The sequence below is a fragment of the Quercus lobata genome, chromosome 8, assembly GCF_001633185.2.
Source record: "Quercus lobata isolate SW786 chromosome 8, ValleyOak3.0 Primary Assembly, whole genome shotgun sequence".
NCBI classification, from domain to species: Eukaryota; Viridiplantae; Streptophyta; class Magnoliopsida; order Fagales; family Fagaceae; genus Quercus; species Quercus lobata.
This window is the reverse complement of record NC_044911.1, coordinates 45,534,658-45,555,352: the sequence shown is the minus strand read 5'-3', so window position 1 is coordinate 45,555,352 and position 20,695 is coordinate 45,534,658. Positions and strand designations below refer to the sequence as shown.

The following is a 20,695-nucleotide window of genomic DNA, read 5'->3' as shown; positions in this document are numbered from 1 at the left end:
TGCAGATTGGTATCTCATGATGACAGAGATTGTGAACATTGGTTGAGAAGCAAAGGCTCGCTGAAAAAAACAGACCAGAACTTTGGGGATTGGATGAGAGCAGAAATCGATATCACTACCAGAAAATCATCCATTACCATTCCTGGAACCAGACCACGACATCCAACATACAAAAAACCACCAACACAAACACCCACCGGAAAACCAACTCAACCACCGACAGCCCAGCCACGTGATCCTCCACCAACCCCGGCGACAATCCCAACGTCTGTCCCTGTCACGGTAGTAAATGAGGCATTGAATGCTCATGAATCCGAGGATGATTGGCAGAAGAATGGAGCATTGAAGAACCATAACGGCTGCTTTGCTGGCACTGAAACGGCAACTAGTGAAGATCCCAGAATCAATGACAGCATTGACGGCAGAGAGAGAGAATTTATTCCCTTACAATCTGAAACCGATACAAAAATTAACCTACCACAAAACATTAAACCCCAACTCACCCTAAATAACATTGGGCCGAACTCCTTTCCTCAGCCCAATAACAATACACAGCCCCAAAACCAACCCACCCTTACCTCAATTGGACCGTGCACCAATCCTCAGCCCATTAATAACACTCCTAGCCAACCCCAAAATTCCCTTACCACCAGTGGGCCGAACACCAATCACCAGCCTTCAAATAACATTCAGTCCAAACAAAAACCGGTGTCAACCAAATCAACGTGGGTCAGATTTCCACGTGATAAACAAAGCAGCCCAACTGATGTGATCATGACGGAGAGAAAACACAAAAGGAACGATGAAGATGAAGAAGGTGGCCGTCCCTCAAAAAAAGTATCAGTGCAGTATGAGGAGTCCCCAGAAGCTTACTCAACGGTGGTGGCTGCCAGGCAGCACCGCCGACCATAATGAACACCTTAAGTTGGAACTGCCGTGGTTTGGGACGACCATGCGCAGTTCAGGAACTCACCGAGATGGTGAGAAAATACTCTCCCACAATTGTTTTTCTCATGGAAACAAAATCAAAAGATACTTACGTGAAAAAGTTAAGGGCAAAACTACAGTTAGACAATGTTCACATAGTCTCTAGATTGAACACAGGTGGTGGCCTTGCCCTGTTCTGGAGCAGAGACATCAATCTACACGTCCTTGATGCAACCCCAACGTACATTGATGCAGTGGTGAACCCAGGAATGGATGACACCTGACGGTTTACGGGATTCTATGGAAACCCTGTAACGGCCAACCGGGAACATTCCTGGGCACTACTAAAACATTTAAGCCTCAAAATGGATCTCCCTTGGATTTGTGCAGGGGATTTCAATGAGATTGTCAGAGCAGAAGAGAAACTGGGGGGTGCTACACGTCGGGAGAGACAAATGATTGATTTTAGGAATGCTCTGGATTTTTGTGGATTTCAGGATTTGGGATTTGTTGGCGCCCCGTTCACATGGTGTAACAACCAGTTTGATGGAGCAGTGACTTGGATTAGGTTGGACAGAGGAGTAGCAACCAATCCTTGGATTCAAATGTTCCCATCAACCAGAGTTCATCATATAGCTGGTTCGCTCTCGGATCATAGCCCATTGTGGATTTGTACTGATGATGAAAATGCACGTTTTTACAGGAAAAAGAAACCTTTTAGGTTTGAAGCGGTCTGGATGAGGGATGAGGGGTGTGAAGCAGTGATAAAACATTCTTGGGAGAGCCAAGCAATGGAAAATCCGATGGGCAGAGTGATAAAAAAATTAGAGGCATGCCAGTTATCCCTACAAGATTGGAGCAAACATTCTTTTGGCAATATTCGCCATAGGCTGCAACAAAAGAAAAAATTGCTAATGCAAGCGGAAGCAAATGCCATGAACGGATCCAACAATTCCCATTTGAGAACATTGAGGGCGGAGGTCCATGATCTAATGGTCAAGGAGGAGTGCCTATGGATGCAAAGATCACGGGTGAATTGGTTGAAAGCAGGGGACCTTAATACAGCCTATTTCCACAGCCGTGCAAACCAGAGAAATAGAAGAAATTTCATCTCCAAACTGACCCTGGATAGTGGGGAAGTGGTGAAGGATGAGCAGCAGATTGGGGAGGCGTTTGTGCACTATTTCCAATCCATCTTCCAGTCAACCAACACAGTCGGTTTTGATGCAATCCTCCAAGGGATTGAACCAAAAGTGACAACGCAAATGAATGCCGAACTTAACCAGCCTTTCACAGCCATGGAGGTTGAGCAAGCACTCAAGCAAATGAAACCTATGACAACCCCTGGTCCGGATGGTATGCCCCCAATTTTTTACAAATCTTATTGGAATACTGTCGGTTCTGATGTTATAGATGCATCCTTATCTGTTTTAAATACGGGAGTAATGCCTCCAAACCTAAACCATACTTTCATTACCTTAATCCCCAAAAAAAAATCCCCCACAAACCTCAAAGATTACCGCCCCATAAGCCTATGCAATGTCATATACAAAATAATCTCAAAGGCCATAGCAAACCGACTTAAAAAAATCCTCCCTAAACTTGTGTCCGAGACCCAAAGTGCCTTCATGTCAGATCGTCTCATCACTGACAACATTCTTGTAGCCTTTGAAACACTCCACCACCTAAAAAATAAAAGGAAAGGCAAAACCGGGTTCATGGCTCTAAAACTCGACATGAGTAAAGCCTATGATAGAGTTGAATGGGCTTTCTTAGATAAAATCATAGAGATATTGGGTTTTGATGATAAATGGAGGAATCTAGTGGGTTGTTGCTTTCGATCAGTCTCTTTCTCTGTCATGATTAATGGGGAACCCCACGGATTTTTTCACCCAAGTAGGGGTCTCCGTCAAGGAGACCCCCTATCACCTTACTTGTTTCTTTTATGTGCAGAAGGTCTTCACTCTCTAATTCAACAGGCAGCTGATAATGGAGAACTTAGGGGGGTGTCTCTTTGCAAAGAAGGGCCAAAAATTACCCATTTATTCTTTGCGGATGATAGCTTGCTCTTTTGTAGAGCAACGGAGTCAGATTGCCAAAAAGTGTTGAATATCCTCACAGTGTATGAAGAAGCATCTAGGCAGAAAATCAACCGTGCTAAAACGCAATTATTTTTCAGCACAAACACTCATGAAGACACAAAGAATAGGGTGAAGGTCTTAGTGGGAGTTGAGGAGGTGACTCAATATGAAAAATACTTGGGTATGCCATCATTTGTGGGGAGAGCAAAAAGAGAAACCTTCAGTTACATTAGGGAGAGAGTGTGGCACAAAATCCAAGGATGGAAAGAGAAACTCCTATCTCAAGCGGGCCGGGAGATTTTAATCAAAGCAGTCATCCAAGCAATGCCGACCTTCACTATGGGATGTTTCAAACTTCCCAAAAATTTGTGCAAGGACATTGAAGCACTGATAAGAAAGTTTTGGTGGGGGTACTCGGGTGAGGCGAGGAAAATCCATTGGATAGCATGGAAAAAACTTTGCCTACCAAAACTACATGGAGGCTTGGGATTTAGGGAATTGGAAAAATTCAATCTTGCTCTCCTAGGCAAACAGGTTTGGAGACTAATCCATAATACCGATTCCATGTTCTACAAAGTCTTCAAAGCAAGGTTTTTCCCTACATGCTCGGTTCTTGAAAGTGGGGTGAAAACGAATGGATCATATGCTTGGCAAAGCATCCTCAAAGCGAGGGAGGTCGTCAAGCAAGGAGCATATTGGCGGATTGGGGATGGCACTACAGTGCAGATTAGGGGTGATAAGTGGCTGCCTGATAACTCCACAAAACACATAATCTCTCCTCAAAAAAACCTCCCGATGAACGCAAAGGTTTGTGCTCTAATTGATGAGGATGGCCCAAGGTGGATTAGAGACTGGGTAACACAAGAATTCTTTCCCCATGAAGCCCAACAGATTTTGGGAATCCCCCTATGCTCAAACCGGACCCAAGATCTTCTTATTTGGGCTGGCACAAAATCAGGGAGGTACACAACAAAGAGTGCATACAAAATGCTATCATCCAACCAGGTTTCATCCACTCCTAGCCCATCTGATTCATCGGCCAATACCAGCTGTTGGAGGAAAATTTGGACCATGAATATTCCAAACAAAATCAAGCACTTCCTATGGAGAGCTTGCCGAGAATCTCTCCCCACAAAAAAGAACCTGCTAGTCAGGAATGTCACAAGGAACGCCACCTGTGAGTGGTGCAATGAGGAAGTAGAGGACACGGTTCATGCACTATGGGGATGCCAAGTCCTCAAGGAGGTTTGGTGGGAAGAAGAAGCCCTCAGAAATCAGCTTTCAATGCGATTCGTCGACTTCAGGGATCTATGGACTGGTATAACAAATGTTGATGTACCAAACCTGGCGGAGCGGTTTGCTATGGTCACCTGGGGTATTTGGAACAAGAGGAATGCTACAAGAATGCAGGCGCCTTCCCTCCCATTTCATCAGCTGTACCAGAACATGCGTGAAAGGTTGACTGAATTCCGGCTAGCACAAGAACATCCGGTTTCAGAGCCCAGGCCCTCAGATACACCGCGTTGGTACCCACCCCAGAACTCACAGCACAAAGTAAACTATGATGGTGCTCTGTTCAAAGAAATTTGGCAGGCGGGAGTTGGAGCAGTAGTCAGAGATGTGGACGGACGGGTCTGTGGTGCTATTTCAGATAGAATGGCGCTACCAGGAACAGTGGAAGAGGTCAAGGCCATCGCATGTAGAACAGTCGTACGTTTTGCGCTTCAACTTGGCCTAGCAGACGTGGTGTTTGAAGGGGATTCTGAAACCATCACAGCAGCGATCAATTCGAGCTCTCCGTGCTTCAGTTCATATGGTCATATTCTGGAAGAAGTGAGAATAATGGCGCTGAATTTTGTTTCAGTTGCGTTTGTTCATGTGAAAAGGCAGGGGAATGGTGTAGCAGATAAGTTAGCAAAGGCATCTAAAGCCATACAGTGCCCTCATGTTTGGACGAATGACATCCCAAGTGATGTGCAACAGCATGTAATCCTTGATAGTTCTGTGGATTAATAATAGTTTCTGACTTGATTCTCAAAAAAAAAAAAAAAAAAAAAAGTCTTAGTAAGAGCACTTATATCAGTGCTTGTATAATAGGAAAAATGCTACATTTTAGCCAACCAAACCGGAAATTCTCCCATATCAAGCCATGCAAAATTCTGTAAAAATACATAATTTTTACAATAATAATATAAATTTATATTGGCATTATTCATTTTTCATTTAAATTTTTATACTTTCTTTATGTATCCCAAAAGTAAAAGAAAGAAATGAATAATAATTGTTGTGTATGAAGAAAAAGAAATAATTAAAAATAATAATAAATAAAATATTTTAATAAAATATATAGTGTAAAATAGATAATTTGATGTATAATATTTTAAAAAGTGAGTATATTAGTAAAAAAAAAAAATTATTTCTATAAAGAAAAAAATTATTATAGTTAGACACAATACCGTAGGTTCCATTTAAATTTCAGCAAATCTGTTCAATAAAAAAAATTCACTTAATGGCGTCAAAAGCCAGATGATTCTGTTCAAATTTTTTTCCCAACCGCAACTAACTTTAACACCCTAACCACTCCAGTCCTCTCTGTCACAGGCTCACTGCCTCCACCGCCTCTGTCCAAACGCATGCAAGCTCTTCATGCGTCCTTCCCTACACATCAAATACTCCCAGATTTGAAGAAGTTTGCGGTGGCAAAGAAGACACGCGGCGGAGTTCGGTGACGAAGCCGGTAAATCCATTCCTCTCTGGCAAGATCACAGACATTCTCCTAGTAAGTTTTTGGTTTTTTGGGTGGATCTTTTTTTTAGGTTTTACCTTTTATGAATTGAATTTTAGTGGGGTTTTGGTTTTGTGTTTGGAAATTTTGGTTTTAATGGATGATATGTTTTTGGGTTTTGCCTACAATTTAAGACCAAAATTAGACATTTTGGGTGAGAGGGAGTAGTCATCGGCGATGTGGCAGGTGTTGGAGATGTTGCACAGGAGTTCTGGTGGCTGGGTTTTCTTTTTCTTTTTAATCACAAATAGAGTTAACGATGGTGGCTGGGTTTTCTTTTTCTTTTTAATCACAAATAGAGTTATCGATACTGTTTAAGCCGTTTGTGGCTTTTGACGCCGTTTCCTCAAAGGAAAGAATTTTCCGGTATCTCTCAAAACAATAGGTAAATCCATCATAACGAAAAACACACTACGCCTGACCCGTATCATTGGGTTGTGGGTATCTATGAATATTTACTTAGCATATCAGAGAGAGAGAGGAGGATGGGGCAGAAATTCACACACACCTGTAACTGTTTGATGAAATGCTCAATCCAAATAACAATTAGTAGGTTCGGTGAACTAAGTTGGTTTTCTTAAGTTATTACTTTTAAGAGTGTTGTATGGTCGTGCAGACAAACTGTTTGATAAAATGTCCAAATTGGGAAGTGGGTTGTAAATGAGGTCTCAATGCGTGAACATCTCTGCTCGTTGCCCACTAACACGCTTAATGTTTGCTTTTATGTTGTTGTTGTTGTGTTATCATGCACAGTGCAATATGTGGTGGTGGAATTTTGTGTTCAATATTTTGTTTGATGTAATGGTAGGTGTGTTTGTAATAATAGTGTGAAGATGTGTTAAAAATTATGCTAAAGTTGGGATTGAGTTTGTGTGAACAATCATGATCTCGTTTTGGATGTTTGCTAGTGTGTAATTGTGGTGGTCTTGGAAGCCCAAAGGTTGCATTGTAGACTAATAAAGTATGCTAAACTCGGGATTGAGTTTGCATAAACAATCATGATCCTGCTTTGTCTGTTCCGTCACTGCCTCATGTGGGGCATCTGGCAGGAGAGGAATGCGTGTACTTTTGAAGGAAGTGAGAGATCAATTCATGATTTGAAGCTTTCTTTCTTTCAAGCCTTGTTTGTGTGGATAAATGCTTCCGGTGTATTTACTTTTAATTCTTTGGCTGATTTGCTTGATAGTTGTACTTTTCATGCTTTATACTTTTATTGTATTGCTAATTTCTTAGTACACTGCTGTGTGCTTTGGTTCTTTGTATGGTTTCATATTTTTTCAATGAGGCATTATCGAAAAAAATGATCTTGTTTGACAGTTGCTAGCATGTTATTGTGGCCATAAATATCCCAGGGCTATTGTTTTCCCCCCTATTAGTAAGGTACACACACGTGGGATTAACCTAAGAGCTCACCATCCACCTAGAAGTTATAAGAAGAGGAGGTGCCTGTTGAGTCATAGCTCATCGACATAACCCAAGGTTGCCTTGTAGACTAATGGATTTGAGAAACCTTAGCTCCAAGTAATTGGGGTTAGAACTGATCAGGTCAGCTACCTGGGTTTGTAGTTTATAAGCCCCTAAATACACAACTAAGATTTTTGAATCTTGAGTGGAATCAGGGATAGCAGTTGAAATGTATTTCTGCAAAACCAACATAAAGTACCCTTATCCAAGGTTGTTGTTGTTGGTTTTTTTTTTTTTTTAAATTAATTATTATTATTTTTTACTTTATAACATAGATATCCTTTTCAAAGTAGAGCCCTTTGGAGTTTGGAATCACCTCTAAGCCAATAAAACCTATGGGCAACTAACCCTACCCACCATAACTAGTTGCTGGGTAATCCAAGGCATTCACTCCTATGGTAAGCAATTTATGCTCATGTCCATAAGCTTCTTTTTTTAACACATATGTTTAATCTTTATTCAAAATTTGTGAATTTTAGAGATTAACTCCGCATTGTTGTGCTCTGAAAGCATCGTCTCAGAGTGCCATCAAGTCCACAAAGTTTGACCAAATCTTTTCTTTTTGACTCAGCGAGGTGAAGTGAGGATGGCTACTGGCAGCCTAAAGAATATTCTGGCTACGGCTGTCACTAGAGGAGTGACCGAAGCAAGGGCAAGGATATTTGGGCACATACTTAACCCAACAGGCCAGAGATCACCCCACAAGCTGTTACGCAAGAAGCTCATTGGTGAAAAGGTTGCCGAATGGTACCCACATGACATCATGAAAGATGATCCTCTAATCATGGCTCGTCGAGAACAAGAGTAATCTCTCTCTCTCTCTCTCTCTCTCTCTCTCTGTGGTGCCCATCAAATATTTGCTTAGGTTTCTCACTTAATCTCTTCTTGATGGAACTTATTACGAATGTGAAGGAAAGGAAAATCATGAGCTTCCTCTTCATCTTAAAATTATTATTTGCCTATTATAAAAGAAAAAGGGATCTTTATGGGCAAGAGCCTTTGTAGCTCAACTGATTAGCATCTACTAATGTTTCCAAATAGAGACACACGGTTTAAATCCCCTCACCCCAACTATGGAATTATTAAAAAAAGAAAAAGGGATCTGTAAGCAGTTTTGTGTCTTTTATTTGTGAGGATTTTGCCAATCATTAAAGTGTCTGTTATGGCTGCCTGTTTTGTATGGACAAGCAACACCTTTTTTTTTTTTTTTTGAGAAACAAGACCAAGATTTTAATAAATCAACAAAAACACCTGTCAGCAACTACAAGATTATGGACGTCCCTAGGAAAGCCATCAGCCCAAAAGCTAGGACAAAGGGAAAGTTTAGCTAACTTTGCCAATCTATCAGCAACAATATTCCCCTGTCTTTTTACATGAGAAAAACAAATAGAAGCAAAATCTAGAGCTAGAACTCTAATGTCTTCAATAATATGGCTGAAAGAGCTGGCACAGATTGAGTCTGCGTTGAGAGCTTGAATAATAATATTAGAATCACCTTCAAGAACTACATTCTCAACGCCAAGACCTTAAGAGCATAGTAGTTGAGCAACTCAATGGGCATGCCACTATGATTAATACTAAATATGGTTTCCCAATGTTCTGTTGATCAAATAGGGCTATTGTACACAGTAGCATGGATTTTAATGAATGAGAGAAGCAAACAATTACCTTTAGATTTCATACAATTTACCAAGTGAGAAACTGGTCAGTTTCTGGTTAATTTTCTACATTAACTACTGAATCATGTTCTAGCACTATTCTTCTAGTTAGGCCTTTTCTGCTATGTTTAATCTTTGACGGTTCTCTGCAATCTACTATTGATTCTCTAATTAGAAGGTTTGAAATCAGCTTACCTCAGATTTGAAAATGCCCATCTCTCTTGGAGTTGTTTTACCATATGTTAGCTTGATATTAGAAGTGTATTTGGAGGGATCTATTTCATTGCCAATGTTTGCTCTACAGCTTGTTGTATTAATTTATTTCTATTGGCAAGTTGTACGTATATTCAATTGGTCACCCGAACTTCATCACGTTCTGATAAGAGGGGGAGATGCCATTTGAGACTATAAGCTCCTTAAACTATACCAACTAAAAGGGTGTGCTCTATCTTGAACTTCCATTAGAGCCGCGTTCCCTACTGAATTTCTTAAAATATCCATGCAATACGTTGATCGTTTTAGCATATCATGTGCTTCTCTACTTGTATGAAAAATATTCTGGCGAAGCAATTTCTTTAGGAAGATATTCTCCTGAGTATTTTTGTGAAGGTTGATGATTAGTACGACAGGAATGGTTTGTAGCTTTAAATGATCATGTGGAACTGATTCATGTAAATTTAAAACGTCTGACATATACACACATTGTGCTTTGCCCAGGCGCTTATCCAAGCTTGAAATGTTGAAGCGTCGTGGAAAGGGACCACCCAAGAAGGGCCAAGGAAAGCAAGCTGCCAAACGTAAAAAGAATTGATGTCTTGTGTTCTTGGAATTAGATTATCTTTTGAACAAAAAGGCTGTTAGCCTGTGGAATTCTTGTGACAACTTTCCAGGATATTTTCCTGACTTATTTTTGCCTAAAAGAAGGTTTGAGGAATCAATGCATTTGCTTTTGAGTTACTGCCCTTTAGCCCTGGATGTGGTAGAAAATTGCGACTAAATTGAGTGGCTACTTTCACATTTACATGTGTGTTGTTGCATGCCATGCGTCTTTTACATTTTGCCTTAAATCAAGATCAGTGAATTCTATTAAAAAAAAAGATCAGTGGCTGATACACTGTTTGTTTTGCTACTAAAGGAGACACAAAAGGAGCAACTTTATAACACCCATCATTTTCTTAGTGAGCAAAGGCACCATAGCTAATCAATGCCATTCCAATAATGTCAAACTAAGACAACATCATGTACAAGCAAATCCAGGTCTTTAGTAGTCCGATCTGTCTGAGACTACAGATTATCTGTTTTGAGTCCGTCAAAAACTCTTCAGACATTTTCATATATGCTTAGCTGCAATCACTTTAAAGATCAAATGCAGGTTTTTATCATTATGTTTTTGTCCAGAGGTTTCTAGTGAACTCAGTTTTATTATGTGTGATCTCCAATCGATTGTGTTACTTCTGGGGACCAAAATTTGCTTTTACATATATATACATAAAGAAAAAGAAAAAAGTGGGGCTTATTATTATTATTATTTTGTGCAACTGGAACATGGTAATGGGTTGGAAGTTTATGACAGAAGCCATGGGCAAAGGTTCGTTCGTTCTATGATGCTTTTGAGGATTTGTATAACAGTTATTTTCCTACTGACAAACATTTGGAGATCCAGGGTTCCAACAAAGGTTGGATTCTTGGGTTGACAGTAGCTTGTGGCAAATTATAATAATTTCATCAGGCATTATTGTCATAACAGGCTAGTAATGTATGTGTAAGAAATCTAGGTTGATCATCTTTTGCGTTGTCCAGTGGCTGGAGAGTTGTGGTCTCTTGTGTTCTCTATGGTGTATGATGGATTATGATCAAGACCGTGCCTTTTGTTATGGAGACCATCTGGCAGGAACATAGTAGGAATTTTGAGGTTGGTGGATCATGAGTTTTGCAATTAAACTATTACTTTTTGAGTGTTATATGATTGGACTAGTCTTTGTGATAGTTTACCCTTCCACTTCTTTCTTTGATTTCTTGATCATGTGGATTTCAGATATCAATTCTTATGGACTTTCTTGCACAATTACTACGAATAAGAGTGCCTCATCTTGTTCATACATATTTTTTTTTACCAATTACATGCCCAAAAAAGCAAAAGATTAAAGTGAACTGGTATTGGTAAACAAAGACCATTCCTTAAAATATAACTTCTGTTTTTTGTAGTCTGATTATAGACATTCTCCACTTCAATAACCATAAATATGAAATTCAATCATCATTAATAGATGAGATGGACAAGGAACTTCTTAAGATCTTAGTTATTTTACTACATTATTCTACTCAAATTTCTTCCCCTTGAGCTTTCCCTTAGGAATCTTGCTCAGGAAACCAGCATCCAGCTTCCGATAGTTATGCTGAATCTGTTCCAGGACTGCATATACAAAGCTGTCAACTTCATCTTCGTACCTCTCGTATAAGACTGGCAATGTGTGGGCAGCAACAAAACCTATAGAAATTAAAAGATTGTCAATGATGAACTATTGCATTAAACACCTGCTGCATTAAGTTTAGTTCACATATATACAAGCAACCAAGCGATGCTAAGAATATAGAAATAAAAATCATCCAAATGATTTTCAAGTTCCTATACGCTTTGACACAAATAGTGGGGAGTAATCTTCAATGATAAACTCTACATTTTGCCAAAAGGAAAGAAAATGGTTTGCCTCAAATCTTTTTGACTGAAAGTACATCGAACAATCATGTAATAATTTACTTATTGGTCCTTATTGATCTCCCATTCTAGACCTCTTTAAAATGCAGGAAAGTAGAGCCCAGTTTCATTTTTGAAATACCACTTTTGAGGAATAGGTAGATATATCAGATATAAGACTCATCCGTCCTATAACATTTGATTGTGTCTGTCTGAGATAGAATAAATTCATTTGCTCATTTGGCTGAAAAATAATCTGGGTAAAAAATCATTAAGTGTCTAGTAAAAATGAAGACTTTAAAGAGGTATACAGCTTATTAAAGCCAGCTTATAAGCTTAAATAAACAAGAATCATTGCTGGCTTCAATTTCAGACAAATGAATAAAATCCTCTTGTGAACCAGTCAGTACACGAGTCATTCATCACATCTACTTTACTTCCAACAATAAAAAGCATTGTCATTCCGTGGTTCACAACTTCACATCATAAATACACATGCTACATCAAAGACCATCTTCAAAACCCAATTATTCCAATAAAATGACAAATATATTCTTATTAGATGTTAGTTACTGCCCAGAGTCCCAACATTAGTGGTTAGTGCCATTTCATTTTCCATTTTTAATCAAAAACCCAGAAATTTAAGGCTAATTAATTTTTTCCAAGTCGATTGGAGAACTGTATTTGATTTAATTCTTAAACTATGCTACTTCTTGCAATGATGGATTTCTAATTAGTGCTAGGCCAAATTGGACCAGGAGAGATGGACATATGGTGTTTTATGTAATAACATATTGCACAAAGTTTTTCCAAAATTCTGAAGAGAAAGATTAGCATACTTCCATAAAGCTTGGCTTGATTGAATTTACTTCAATTTTTTATACCATCTTTCTTTCTTTTTTTCCTCTTTTTGATCCTAGATCCAAAATATTGAGAATTTTACAAGCAGCAAGTAAAAGACTAAACTATGCATCAGAAGTACAGCATTCAATAGCATTATAAACTTACTAGAAGATCGTGCAACATAAAATAATAATAAAGGATCACTCACCAACATAAAATACAGTCAAAAAATTGCACCAGCTCCCTACCACAGCAGCAGCCCACAAGCTTACTACAACCTGTGAGGATTTCTTGACAGTTAATGCCATCTTCCAAACTAAAAATATATATGTATGACAGGCCAAGTTGTTGGGTTAAAAAATTCAATCACAAATCTTGTCTCCTAATACTATGGAATCAACTGCAGCTAGTTCTTCGTATTCTTCAGATTTGTCACAAACTTTTAAGTCATTTTTTATATTAAGCAAAAATTATTATTTGAATTCAATCTTTTCAAATACATGTTCAAATAATCATATTCACCAGCATCATCAGTCTGTGCTAGGATGATAAAATAAATTTAGGATTATCAAGGGTATATAAAAGAATATGCACACACACACACACACACACAAATAATTAAACAATATAAGATCGATTCATATGGATGAAATTTCATAGAAGCAATAAAGCAGACAATCAAACTTGACTTGTCTTCTTCCACCATTGAATTACCAACAAAACCTTGATCAAGTACTTGCGGAAACAAGGGCCACAATAATATCTACAGTCCTGGTTAGTATCCAGATTATCATTTTCACAGATCAAGACCATTGTAATTTTGAAATACTCAAGGGGAATCAGGGTCCAAATGATTGCTACTTTTTCTGATTTATTGTTAGTTCAAACATACCAAAAGAAATTGCTTAATGTTTCCTCCACATGCAACATCCTGAAGAAAACCCAGAGCTCGATTAACCTCCTCCCTTATTTGAACGGCAATGCTGACAAATATATCTTTAGGCAGAACAAGACGGGGGACTTTAGACTGTGACCTGCCACTAAGTGTAACATGTCATCAAAAACTAAAACTCAGCTCCACTTTACATGAACTCTCCGACCGAAAAGCACAGAAGCAAGCATTTTAATTTAAGATCACCTGTTGAATAAGCCTGAAGCATTTGTCCAAATAAACTGAGCAAGCATACCAAGAACCAGAGCAAAGAATATAAGAGTTAGAAAATGGTAATTGAGCCATTCAAATAGCACCCAGATAGCTGTTGCACCAGTTAAAACACTAGCTGAGATCTTCTTGTTCCTCCATAACAACACATCAGCAGCTACACCATTCAGAAAAAGAAAATTTAGTGACAATGAAAATTATAGAGATTACAGGAATAGAAACAGAATGATCCTACATTTTCCTCCCCCCAAAAGATTGTGGACAGCCTTCTCGCGTCCAAACAGCCTATTCAACTGATTAGTGACCGGGTTTGATTTCTCTTCCACAAAAAAAGACACAGATTTCTTCTTTGAAACACTATCAGCAAGTGTTTCTACCATGTCCACAAGATTCTCAGCTGTTGATTTCTCAGGCATTGTTCCTATGCTTCAAGAATCAACAAAGATTATTGTCAAGAAATGAACTTGATTTCTCTGTAAGATCAAATCCTCTTGGAATGTTTCAGACATACAAATGCACATGAGGCATATATTAAAGATTAGGTTGTGGTTTACAGCATTGATACATAAGAACATAATAAAATTATTACTGATTTAAATGAAGGCAATGACAGGCCAAATGGGTCTTTTTTTTGCCTCTTAAGTAATAAGGCACATGACAAGATGCTCATGTTAAATATCTAGTACAAGAATCTATGGACTCTCTGCAATCATAGAATTTAATCTGCATGTAATTATCTTATTTAAACAAGAATTAAATTAGGACAAATTTTAGACTCAGTACTAGATCCCTCAATATGGAAAAGTGGAATTTGATACCCAGACCAGAACTAAACAGTTCATAGCCATCTAAGATAGCAATCTTGTTGATACAATAACAAATTTCAAAAATACCAATCCTATGCTCCTGTACTAGATCCTCCAGTGTCATGATCCATAATATTCATATAATCAATACTCATAGTTGTCAAAATGTGAATCGTATCGTGAATTGATTTTTGATTTTCAGTATCATATATCAGAAGATATACAAACACTTGATAAAATTTATAAAAAATTATAGATATACATATATAAATGGTATATTCATTATAAATTTTAAATATATTCAACTAATGATTAATTTATTCATCACTTATGTAGTAATATTTAACAAGCTAACTAAATAAATCAAACTAGATTGTGTTTATAACAACATACACATTCAAATTGCTTAAATTCAAAAGTGATAATATATTACAAATGAAACAAAAATAATAATTTATTTTCATCATATTGCCTAATTAACCTCATTTAAGTCAATGTTATCATCATGTTTATCATTTTGCAAACTTATTTTTTTATTCAAATTTTCTTCATCATCATTAACATTTACTATCTTTTCTTGTTCTTTTTATTTTGATAATTTTTTTTAAAAAAAAAAATTCTTCTTGGCATTCTAGTTTCTTGGACTTATAACAATAATGACAAAAATAAATATAATTATATTGTCAATTAATATCTTATTCATAGTATAGAAAATAAATGTGTAAATATCAAAGTAGAGTGTAAGTGTATACTACAAAATCCAAATTTTGTATGAGAAAGAGAAAAAAAAAATTATAAATATGTTATTTTATTAGGCTAAATTAAGTAACCTAATGATTTTATGTTAAAAACAAGTCTAACAACTTGTTAAATTTAAATAAAAAGACAAATTTTAACAAAAAATCTAATTTTAAAGCATTTGTTTATGTACTGTACGATACATACACTTTTACGATACAACATGATTCATACGATATGCACAATATATCGTACAATTCATGAGCACTTACGATATGCTGATACGATACAGAACTTTTTACACACAATATGATACGTATCGTACGATATGCAATACGTATCGTATGATACTGACAACTATGTCAATACTTCCTTCACACAATACCCAATTAGTCAATGTTTTATATATCACTCTTTCTTTTTTTCTTTTTCTTTTTTGATCTAAGATATAAATCTACTTTAGCCTAATTTGTGTATATATGTATAAAACTTCCTTCTGGAGACTTGAACTCTGACCCTTACCCCCTCTCTCCCCCTTACAAGAACTTATACTAGTAGAATGATTATCATGCTAAAGGTGTGCGGTAGTAGGTATATCACTATATCTTAAGCCTTTATAAACCCAAAAGTACTAACAAATTGATTGACCAGGCCATATACACCGTGCATAACCTATAGTATTCACAACCACTTATATTTAGCTCTTGTACGATTGTTGTAACCATCTACTAACAAGCACTAGCTCAAATGGCACTTCCTCCCCCAAAATAAAGGGGAGGGTGTAAGATTGTGAATTCAAAACACATTAAGTACATTTGTAACTTGCCAATAATAACAAAAAAACTGTCATTGAAGAGGTGACTGCCATTATTAAATGTCACCTTGATTTAGGATATTCAAAACTCTGCCACAAAGATGGAAAGCTTTAAATTCCTATAGAAGCAATGCTTAAAACTCATAATTAAACAAACTAAATATCTACCCGAAATTCTTCTCCAAAAAAAGAAAATATCTACCCGAAATCACAAGTATAGTTTTTTAATAACTGATTCAAATAATTTAAAAAGCTATAGGGACTCAAATAATTATTTTTATAAGATCTGACATTGTAAATAAAGCCCTAGCTTGCTTAATATTAATAACCACCACCAAAAAGCAACGAAGCACCCAAACTACAAAAATATCTAATCAGTCTTATAATGTCTGTAAAATGCCAATATTGGTCAGGTACCTTTTATTTAGACTATCAGCATGCTTTATGTTTGGATGAGACTGAATATTCATCATCTTGTCCTGGTTTATTTGGCATATCTTTTAAAATATTAAGAAAAAGTTGAACTTTGCTCAAAAACAACAGTACAAGAAACAGTCAAACCAATTAAGAGCTCCTACCCTCATTCATTTTCCCAATCTACAAATAATCAAAACACACCAAGTAATCAAAGCATCTAAATTACACAGCATTAATCTGCTCTTAAATTGACAATGGTTGCTTCCTAAGTGGAGCCATTTGAAACGAAATTTTAATATATAAGGAGTTGCCCACACGTCATAAAAAACTTAAACTCTTTAGTATTTTAATATTGGGGCAGACACCTGGATTGACAATCTACAACTTCAATTATTAATGGTCTCTATACCCCCACACAGGCCTTTACAGATATCAGATTTAATGAGTTGGGTTCACAATCAACCAGGAGTTTCGGACATGGTTTTCAGCTATATTCTGACGTCTGACATCTTCATCCTCTGAGTCAGACAATGTGTCTGGTGATATGCATTCTAGCACACCCTGCAAATGCATTTTACTAGTCTTGTAAAGGTTGCTATATATATTATCAATAGGTTCTTTCTACACCAATTGGGTCTTTGCTCTTCACTAAAGCAACTAGTGTAGTAATTGAAGAATTACATTGACACAACAAAATGACTATTACTAAACCAATAGAAACAGAAAAAGGTATGTAATCACTTATCTCTTCAGCTGCCGTACCATTAACAAATGAGCAAACCTCTATCTTGTGAAGATGAAAAAGTATCTGGTGGTATGATTAATTGGTCTTTACTTACATAAAAATAAGAATAAGGCTTTCAAGACTAGAAGGTTGGAATAATGCTGCTCTAATGAGACACATACGATCTCAGGGATTGAGGACGATTTCTGGGCTCAAAGCCCTTGCAAGAGCTTATACAACCCTAATACTAGGGAAATATAACAAGAGCCAAAAAAAATAGTATCTTACATTCCTACCAAGAAATGAACCAGTTGTCCCCTCCTTTTAAAATAAAGGAAGTTGTAATACACGAAGCTAGTCACCTTGTGGTATCAATTGCGTTAGTTGCTGGATCATGAAGATGGTATGCAGCAACATCAATTAAAATGGAACAAATTTAATTAAAGCTAACAGAGATCACTATTGAAAAGGAGGAAATTCAGTTAAAGCTAACAGAGGTCATTATTGTTCAAGAGGACTATTCTTACAAATGTTATCAAGGATGCCACCCTAAGGTTTTTGTGGCTCTCTAAAGTTATTCCAAAGAAAAGCATTGTTGACAGCTTATGATAGGAAACAGGTCATGAACAAAAGATAGGTAGTCATTCAATGGGGCTTCAATGAAAGTGAACCGTGTTTTTTGCAGAAAAGTATTGCAGAGTAGAGAGCACATATTGTATGATTGGTCTCTTTAACAGAGTATGGAAGAAATCTACAGCTGGGTTTAGTAATCAGTGAGGTTGGAACCTGGGATATGGAGCCTTAATTTCATCAGATTTGTTGAAATAAGCTTGGTCAGCCCATATATACCATATGTGGAAAAAAAATAAATGCAAGAGATCATGGTGGGGTTTGCAGAAGTGAAGGAGGTTTCATTCAAGCAATATGTCCACAATTCAGGCACTTTTCTCTTCCAACTGTATGAAAAAATCAGTTCAAGCTCGAAAAATATCAACTGGGGATTACTTTTAGGGATGGAAAAAATGTTTCACCCTGCGCAAGTTTTCCCAGCCCTGTCTCATCCTAAGTGTGTGTATTTAAATTATTTCTCAACACTTACATCGATGTTCCTCCCTTTTCTCTCCCATCTCTATCTCATTAGTGCTGAAGTAACCTCATTAGAGATGGAAAAATGCCCTCCGCCCCACCCTGCCCCAACCTTCCCTGCTCCCCCCATAAGGAAAACCCTGCTCCAAATAAGGGACAAGGAGGGATGGGACACCCATAATCCAACCTTGCCCCGCCCTATTGCTATCCCTAACTACTTTGACAATTTTTACAAATTAAATCGAGATCTTTCAAAATTTGTTGTAGTCATCTGAGCTATAGAATGGTTCTAGTTTCTGGATAATACCTGCTCTTTGCTGTCACAGCCTGGCTACTTGTTCTTTTGTAGTACCTTTGTACTTTCTTCAGGGTTGAATAAATTCATCCATTCAACAGCCATAAATAAAGACTCCTATTTTGTAAAATCCTCCAATCTACCCATTTATAGAGAACATTGACAGCACATGGATATACAAATGACCAAGTTACAAAGAAAATCAAGAAGCTACATGGGCCTTTGTCACTGAAACTTGTTATACCAATACAAGCACAGAATAAGCATCACAGGAAAAGATCTCATAGAAGTTACTCATAGTTAACCAGGTCCTATATTAAGTTAACTAGATGAAGACGTCTGCAGAAATTTGAAGGAAATACATCTTGCAAGTTAGGGAGTTTGCATAACAAGAATTCTATCATTGAAAGTCAGAACCTCTTTAAATACAGCATTCACACTAATTAATTAATTACTAACTGAACAACACCAGAAAGTAGGGTAGAAATACAAAGGGGAAAAAAAAAAAAAAAAATTCATAACCTAACCACCAAGAAAAGAGAAGAAGAAAACCTACAAGAGCCATAGAGTGATGGCATATAATTCATATTAATGCAAAACAAAGAAGATTCAAATGACTTTTTGCTTTTTGTCTTTGTCAGTTGGAGGCCTAATCCTTTAAAATATCACCCACCCCCATGCACGCATATGCAGGGGTGGGGGGGGGTCACTGTGTCAGGGGACAGATGAAGTTGAGATATGATCCCTGGCCATTTATACAATGCTAATGGAATTACCATCTACACACTAACTCAGAACCACAATGAGAATTCACCAATTTGGAAATCAAATTGAATACAACAATAACCATTCTGGAGCAAGAGCTAAACCAAGAAAGCACACTAGTATCCACACCACATATTCATAAACGATCACAGCTTGAACAGAAGTTAAAACTTCACCCTCATAGATTTTTTTTCCTCCTCTGATAAGAACATGGGTTTTGTGTACAACTCCTCATAAGAATCTTATTACCCGCACTATCAGAATACTAAAACAAAGGATTCAAAACCATAAGAGAGAAGTAAACTGAACAATGCTAACAAGAGGATTTCCAAAAATTTGCCAAATCCACTTCAGCATTGCAAGGCCAGTCAAATTCCCATACTTCAAATTTCAAAACCACTCTGTTGTAAGACCACAGCTGTCACATTTGACATTTCATATCCAATAAACAAATCTTGGAAAGTGTAAGTCAAAGAACCGCAGGACAAAGAGTAAAGATTAATAAAATACTCGACTATTTAAAAAAAAAAAAAAAATTAAATACCATAAAACATGCAAAAGCATTAATATTGAACTAATAAACAAATAAAAAATAACATATTAAGCCTACAAAATTATAAACCAAACTGAAACATCAAAGAAGACCCCAAAAAAGAAACTTCAACATAGTCCTTAACTGAACCTCAGGATAACAAGAATCAATCTTAAATTTCAATGACCACAAACAAACTAGAATCTACAGTGATACAACCAATACACCTCAAAAAAACCCAATCAATCAATCAATCCATGACCCAACTGATACAAAACAAAGCATCCAATTTCTGTACACTTAACCTATGACTTTACATAAAATAAAAGACCCAGAAAGCAACCAAAAAAAAAAAAAAAGGAAAATGAAAGAAGAAGATGGTGAGAGCACAAACCAGATGGGTCTTCCAAGGAGATCAGAACAGAGCAAAAAGATAAAGGAAGCAAACAGAGAGTAATGGGTATATGGGGTTTTACTAGGCGGTGTGGATTTTGTGTAGCATGGAAAAAATCATTGACGAGTAGGCATGAATTGCGTGGGGCAACTGAAAAGTGAAAGTTATATGTTAAATATGATTGGTCCACAAATACAGTACAAGTGGCAAACCACTCATGAATTTGTTTACTTCTGGTATTTGTTTTGGCTTTTGATGCTTTTTGAGAGTTTTTACTTTCTGGGGTACCAAAAAGTAGAGATGTTTTTGTAGCCTGTCGGTTGTTTCTGCGGTTTGTTTGAGAAAAATGAGAACGGAGTTGGCCTTACCTAATTTGTGGAAAAGGTGATTAAAAGGACGACGGCTCTATAATTGGACTTTGGGAGCAGTCAAGTCAGCTGTCAAAGTATTTAATCAAAATGAGTCAATCAATTTTTAGGCGATGAGTGACACTGCTGCTTTGCTTTTGA

The 20,695-nt window shown here is 37.1% G+C and overlaps 3 protein-coding genes across 8 annotated transcripts; 2 read left to right on the top strand and 1 right to left on the bottom strand.

Annotated features, from left to right (window-relative positions):
- Positions 1 to 1,292: 1,292 nt before the first annotated feature.
- Positions 1,293 to 5,021, top strand: LOC115956947. Its single transcript, XM_031075208.1, has one exon. The coding sequence runs from the start codon at positions 1,293 to 1,295 to the stop codon at positions 5,019 to 5,021; it is 3,729 nt and encodes a 1,242-aa protein (XP_030931068.1).
- Positions 5,022 to 5,495: 474 nt separating this feature from the next.
- Positions 5,496 to 9,882, top strand: LOC115957718 (28S ribosomal protein S33, mitochondrial-like). Of its 3 annotated transcripts, none has more exons than XM_031076028.1 (4): positions 5,496 to 5,787; positions 7,551 to 7,655; positions 7,829 to 8,061; positions 9,633 to 9,882. In XM_031076028.1, exons 2-4 carry the CDS (start codon positions 7,653 to 7,655, stop codon positions 9,724 to 9,726), a joined length of 330 nt encoding a protein of 109 aa, XP_030931888.1. In that variant the 5' UTR covers positions 5,496 to 5,787; positions 7,551 to 7,652; the 3' UTR covers positions 9,727 to 9,882. The 3 variants fall into 3 exon arrangements, with proteins under 3 accessions (XP_030931888.1, XP_030931890.1, XP_030931891.1); XM_031076030.1 differs by having other exon boundaries at positions 7,533 to 7,655; XM_031076031.1 differs by lacking the exon at positions 7,551 to 7,655 and having other exon boundaries at positions 5,497 to 5,787; positions 9,633 to 9,874.
- A 1,168-nt stretch (positions 9,883 to 11,050) lies between these two features.
- LOC115955650 (reticulon-like protein B8) lies at positions 11,051 to 20,616 on the bottom strand. 4 transcript variants are annotated; one of them, XM_031073866.1, is made up of 6 exons: positions 20,187 to 20,616; positions 13,851 to 14,036; positions 13,592 to 13,772; positions 13,346 to 13,493; positions 12,662 to 12,731; positions 11,051 to 11,403 (listed from the first exon to the last, which is right to left on the bottom strand). In XM_031073866.1, the coding sequence occupies exons 2-6, from the start codon at positions 14,029 to 14,031 to the stop codon at positions 11,234 to 11,236; spliced, it is 750 nt and encodes a 249-aa protein (XP_030929726.1). In that variant the 5' UTR covers positions 14,032 to 14,036; positions 20,187 to 20,616; the 3' UTR covers positions 11,051 to 11,233. The 4 variants fall into 4 exon arrangements, with proteins under 4 accessions (XP_030929726.1, XP_030929728.1, XP_030929725.1 ...); XM_031073868.1 differs by having other exon boundaries at positions 13,346 to 13,487; positions 20,187 to 20,615; XM_031073865.1 differs by having other exon boundaries at positions 13,851 to 14,041; positions 20,187 to 20,613.
- Between the last annotated feature and the right edge of the window lie 79 nt (positions 20,617 to 20,695).